At 37.1% G+C, this 6,071-nt stretch overlaps 1 protein-coding gene across 2 annotated transcripts; it reads left to right on the forward strand.

The window, feature by feature from the left end:
- The first annotated feature begins 278 nt into the window (after positions 1–278).
- LOC133800503 (two-pore potassium channel 3-like) lies at positions 279–5,783 on the forward strand. Of its 2 annotated transcripts, none has more exons than XM_062238485.1 (2): positions 279–1,742; positions 1,825–5,134. In XM_062238485.1, exons 1-2 carry the CDS (start codon positions 592–594, stop codon positions 1,985–1,987), a joined length of 1,314 nt encoding a protein of 437 aa, XP_062094469.1. In that variant the 5' UTR covers positions 279–591; the 3' UTR covers positions 1,988–5,134. The 2 variants fall into 2 exon arrangements, with proteins under 2 accessions (XP_062094469.1, XP_062094470.1); XM_062238486.1 differs by lacking the exon at positions 1,825–5,134 and adding an exon at positions 5,141–5,783 and having other exon boundaries at positions 289–1,742.
- The last annotated feature ends 288 nt before the right edge of the window (positions 5,784–6,071 follow it).

Below are 6,071 nucleotides of genomic sequence, written 5' to 3' on the forward strand. Positions count from 1 at the left end.
TAGAATGAAATTAACAACTACTATATATGATTAAAAACTCCAATTTTAATTTATGCCATATAATAACAAATTAATTTTAGTAATTACCATATACAAATAAAAAAAATAGACTAATAAAAATCTAACATAATATTTTTTATATTATTAATTTTTATAAATTGAAGATATATGGACTAAAAACCCAACATGGAAGGTTTGGATAAGATGTTAATAAATTTATTCGAAATCCCACGCGCTTTAAATGTGCGTGAGCTGGGATCTTCCTAAAGAACAGCCGAATCTAAATTTTGACGAACATAAGAGAACCATACAAAAAAACCTTTGATTCTCCAAAAAAAAAAAAACCAAAAGCTCTCTCCTTTGCTTTGATTTTTGCCGACATTCAATCGTAACATTACATTACCATATTTGATTCAAGTTGTCTCTCTCTCTCTTTTTTTTCTCTTCTCTCTAAAACCAGTCGGTTAGCGGTTGAAAATTGAAAAAGCTTCGATCTTTGAGCCATTTCTAAACAGTTTTGATATCACATTGACCATTGAAGAAAAGGGTAGTAGTATAAGTGCTTAGTTTTTGGTTTTCCGGCGTACCCAGATGGAGAAAGAGCCGTTATTGCCATACGTGAGGAGGTGGCCGCCGCCGCCACCGCTGCTTCCCCAGCTATGCACTCTCCCTGAAAACGACGAAATCTCTCTCCCATTAACGCCTTCTGAGCTCAAGGACCATCTCATCTTCGGTCCACCTTCTTCGCCTCAAGAATCTTCCCCCATAGTCGATGCTTTAACCCTTTCCCTCAACTCATCCAGAGCCTCTCCTTCTTCTTCCACCACCACAAGTGTCTCTCTCGACCCAACTAGCCCAAGGGATAGCTCGTTGTTGTTTCAGTCCTCACCCACGTGGCTTCTTGACCCAAATTACCCATCTTGGAACAAAACCAATCTTCATCGATCCAGAACCGCACCAGCCATGGCTGTCATAAACGACACCAATCACCCTGTCAGTTCCAAGCCCCAGTTCGGGACATCGATTGTCAAGCAAGGTTTCGTTCTTCTCTTGGTGTATTTATCATTTGGGGTTCTGATATATTCTTTGAATAGGCATAATTTTGTGGCTAATGAGACTCACCCTGTTGTGGACGCTTTGTACTTTTGTATTGTCACAATGTGTACCATTGGTTATGGTGATATCACCCCTAATAGTGCTGCCACCAAGCTTTTCTCTGTGCTGTTTGTGTTAGTTGGGTTTGGTTTTGTTGATATCTTGCTTAGTGGGATGGTTAGCTATGTGCTTGATTTGCAAGAGAGTCATTTGCTTAGCAGTGTTAAAGGTGTTGGGGAGAAGAAGAAAGAGAATGCTAGATCGTATATAATTGATTTCAAGAAAGGGAGAATGAGGATTAGAATGAAGGTGGCTTTGGCATTAGGTGTTGTGGTTCTTTGTATTGGATTAGGAGTTGGGGTTATGCATTTTGTGGAGAGACTAGGGTGGTTGGACTCCTTTTATCTTTCGGTTATGTCAGTTACTACTGTTGGGTATGGAGACCGGGCATTCAAATCTATGACTGGCCGGATTTTCGCTTCGGTTTGGCTGCTTGTGTCGACGCTCGCTGTTGCTCGAGCTTTTCTGTATTTGGCTGAGGCAAGAGTGGACAAACGGCATAGGAAGATGGCAAAGTGGATACTTGGTCAGGACATGACTATCTCTGAGTTTCTTGCTGCTGATATTGACAACAATGGTTTTGTTAGGTATGTGTGGATGTTTCTATGGACTCAACTGTTTGATAAATAGACAAAGTTGTTTACTTGTTCAAACTTTTTTGTATTACAGTGTGCTTATTTCTTTTCTGAAAAAAGAGATAGAGGCTTTTGTCTTAACTGACCTCCTCTCAGGTAAACAACCCTTACTTTTGGCGGAGGAAAAACGTGGTAACAATCAAAACAACCACAAAAACAAAAACAAACCCAACAACAAAACACAACAACTACTCTAGGAAGTCTAAAAAGGATAACCCATCAAAACTTTTAGGGAGTGTTTGGTATGGGATAAAGTGGAGTTGAGAATGAAAATCTAAAATACTTTACATGTTTGGTTCAAATTTTTAAGGGCTAAAGTTAATAGTTTTTGTGGGCCTCACATGTATTTTAAGTATAAAGTGAATCATTTTATAATATTATCTTTATCTTAAGCCCCTCTACACTTTTTAAAGTCATTCAACTACTCAAAACAAACACCCCTTTAGTGCGATACCTCACCCCCTTCGTCTCCTCCGACAAACTTCTGCGGCACATCACCTTCTTCGACTAGATTGGGACAAGACTATGCAATCTTCCTAACCCATACACTCACAACACCACCGATGGGATGATTATTCTTCTCTCTCAACTTGAATAATCTTAAAGTAATAAAATTTTCATCGTAGGGCAGAGTGATGGAAGCAGGAATAAAGCCTTTAGAATCTCCAAACAACCTCAAACGAGCAGAAGACACATTTTTCATCTCTAAAATCTGTTTGTCCACATCCATCAACCCTCTGCTCAAAGCCCCTATAACCTTAAACACATGAATATTCCAAATATTCAAAGGAATACCATCAACCCCGATCCAATTATGATAACGACTAATTTTCTTATCATCCGACTGTGTACTCCAACTCCAAGGGACAAAAAATATCCTAGTAGCGTCCCGAATAAACACCACTCCTCTAGAAATCAAATCTTTTTGCACAGCATCAGTAGGACACCAAAGAATAGCTATATCATGAAACATTAGAGACATCTCGACATTTACTCCTAATTCCCTTTGTATGCCTACCAGAATAACTTTCCAAGAAGATTGGCTATCACTCCGTAGCATCACGACAGCATGACCCTTCTTACACGATAACCCATGGCTAACATGTTTCGTATGACTATTATTGCCCTCACCCTTCCCTATTACCACATAGACCCAAGCCTTCTTGGAGACCCTGGTATCTAGAGAGGTTCTCTTCTTTGATTCCCTGTCATGTCTGCCAACAATCCCAATTAGAAAATTGTTCAACTCCTTCCAACTTGACTCTCATCCCTCATCTAGTATAATAACACTTCTTACAATGTTATTTTTCAGCGTGGAAACTTCGAGGAAGGCGCCTCTGATATTCCTAAAACATTCGATGAACACATTCAAATTGTTGTTTCTGAAAGAACGCTTAAAGCCCTTCTTTTTCTCATCCTTCAAAGACAACAAACTCGAGATATCTTCAATCAACCACCTTGCACCACCCTCTAAGGTCAGCATAATCTCATACCCTGATAACCTGGTTCTTTCACACAAACGAACAACCCCTCCATCATTAGAAAGAGTCAACATGAACACCTTATGTTCTGTTTTGAAACTCCAATAGCCTTTGAAACCATTACTAGAATTATCAATAACGTAACCACCATTTCGTCCGATTCCAATGGGGAAAGGGAGTTTTTCCTTCCCATAACCAGTGGGGTTATAAAAATCTCTCTTACTTGCCCTCCCATGACCATAGGGGCCATGGGAATCTATTAGACAAATGAATTGAATATGAATCACTATTCCCCCCACCCACACACAACAAATTTAAATTGTTTAATGCTCTTATTTACTTTTAAATAAGTTATAGTGTGCGTAGCAATTTTGAGTCCTCCTAGGTACCTACATAGCAATTAATATAGTTTTCTGGTCCCAAATATTATCGTGCTAGACAGGGAGCCTAGTTATTTTTTTCTTAAAAAAAGAAATTATTATCACCCGGTTGGAGTACTAGGTCCTTAATGTTTATATCTTCTCTTCATAATAAATTCTCATGGTTTTATATATATATATATATATATATATTGCTCATGGTATTATATTATTTCAAATTCTAAATATTACCTTGAATAAATTGTTTAGTAACGTTTATCTTAAGACTTTGAATAGTTCATAAATGATGCTTATGTTGACAAACTTGTGAATCTGTTTATTTCACTTGAAGTTGGGAGATTTCTCTGCTTTTATCTAGGTTTGAAGTGCAGGATTGAATTATCTTTCACTGCTTTCTTTTCCAACACAATACTTTAGTGCTCCACTGGTTTTTTTTCCCTGTAATGTTGTTAGAACAGATTAACATATTATTATGTTTGAAATATCGATTTCGGTCTACGTGGGAGGAATCAACATTATCAAATGGATGCATGACCACATGCTATTCAAATCGGTTAGCTTGTATCAGGAGCGAAATGCTCAAGTACTTTACTGTGTAATTGGATGCACGTTAGTCAGATTGACCAGCTTGAAGAAAGTGAGTAATTATGCACATTCTCTAGCTCTGAAAAGGGATAGCTTAAATTGTCAGTCATGTAGTTTGCTCCATAAAGTTTGAGGTTTGAGTCTAGTACTTAAATAGCATTATAGGGTTAGACGAGGATCCCAATTTAAAAGAAATAGTGGTGGAAGAGAGATTAGTAAAATTTACCTATAATCCAAGATTAGTTACCTTGAGCTTCTGATGTTGCAATCACTTCTATAGGGAATTATTATTTGGGCTTGAATTGAGTTCTGGATGGAGTATCAAGTGCAGTAAACCTTACTAGACAATTCTCTAGGACACCTGCAACTCTATTTGGTTTTCTTTTCTTCGAAAAGCCTTAGTACTTAAAACACAGAGATCAATAGTGCTGCTTCACTTTGATACAATGTCTAAGTACAGGGACAAGCGAGCAAACGAACTGGTGAAAGCTAAGCAAGATATGCAACACGACCGTGTGAAAAAGACTTTTTTCCTGTTCTCCCCAAAAATTTTGAGCTACAACTTGTTCACTTTTTAGTCTTTATTTACTTTATTCATTTCTCTTCAACTCTTAATGATTGAGTACTGTTTTGATTTCAGCAAGACTCCCTGTGGACGTGCTAATCTGAATTGTCTGTATTTTTTTTATATGAACTCTGGCAAGTTCTGGAAGTTCTTTTGATTCTTAATCTCGAGCCTAATTCGTGATTTTGTTTCATCTTATCCTTTTAATTGAAACTTATCATATCATAACGTTATACTAAAGTGCTATCGTATGATTCATGAATTGAAGTTGCTTATAGAGATCTAATCATGCCATACACATTTCCAGTTTGCCTTATCATGCTGGCTTTTGTACTGCAGTAAATCAGAATTTGTCATATACAAACTGAAGGAGATGGGGAAGATTTCAGAGAAAGATATCTTGCTGATCTGCAACAAGTTTGATATGCTTGATACTGGAAACTGCGGAAAGATAACTCTTGCAGATCTCATGGACAGTCATCATTGATCACTAACAGCTTTTCTTTTAATTTATTATGTTTCCCATCTATCATCTCATTTTGGCTGCGAACTTTGAGATTTGTGAAAAAATCGCCGCCTGCTCAAGTCATCCTTTTATCCATGCATTGTCGGGCAGTTGCAGCACATAACGGTAACTTATTGACAAGCCATGGTTTTTCGAATAAACAATTGATGAAAGAGTTTTGCTGATTGAGGATTCTGTACAAAGTTTTGTCTATATTCAGCTCGCCTCCAAGTCTAGTTTAAGTAGTTGGATGCGTGAATGAGTCACTAACTAAGAACTAACTGTATCTTATAGCGTAGTCGAATAAGAAAAATAGTTCATTTAGCGTTTCTTACATGTAAAAATTACATTTTGAACAAATGAATTTTTTTTCATAAGAATTGTTGTTAAAAGCTAAATTTCTATCCTTCTTAATGTAAATGACTGTAAATGTCCAGTTCTCTCTCTCAATATATGTGTATATGTTTGTGTTTCCAATGCAAAGGGTTCATAGTTTCTGGGATGTCCTCATCTGACAAGTGTACACAAGCAGTTTTTGTGGACCATCTGAGCATACCAGATCTGTGTTATGCATTTATATAAATATATGAGAGTAATATATGCTTTCCCAAGATTTAGGGTTTGATTTGCTTGTTGAATAATATGTATCAGTCAAAGGTAATAAGTTCTATTCCTTTCATTGTGTCTTTCACCATGTAATGATACTTGAATGGATGCCTTTAAAATAGATTACTGTTTGAAACATCCACACTGATTTGGCTTGTC

This window comes from Humulus lupulus, chromosome 9 (genome assembly GCF_963169125.1).
Source record: "Humulus lupulus chromosome 9, drHumLupu1.1, whole genome shotgun sequence".
Taxonomy (NCBI): Eukaryota; Viridiplantae; Streptophyta; class Magnoliopsida; order Rosales; family Cannabaceae; genus Humulus; species Humulus lupulus.

Coding starts and splice junctions, on each gene's coding strand:
- LOC133800503 (XM_062238485.1), top strand. CDS start 592: ATGGAGAAAGAGCCGTTATTGCCATACGTGAGGAGGTGGCCGCCGCCG. Junction 1,743..1,824: donor GACAACAATGGTTTTGTTAG/GTATGTGTGGAT, acceptor TTTGTATTACAG/TGTGCTTATTTCTTTTCTGA.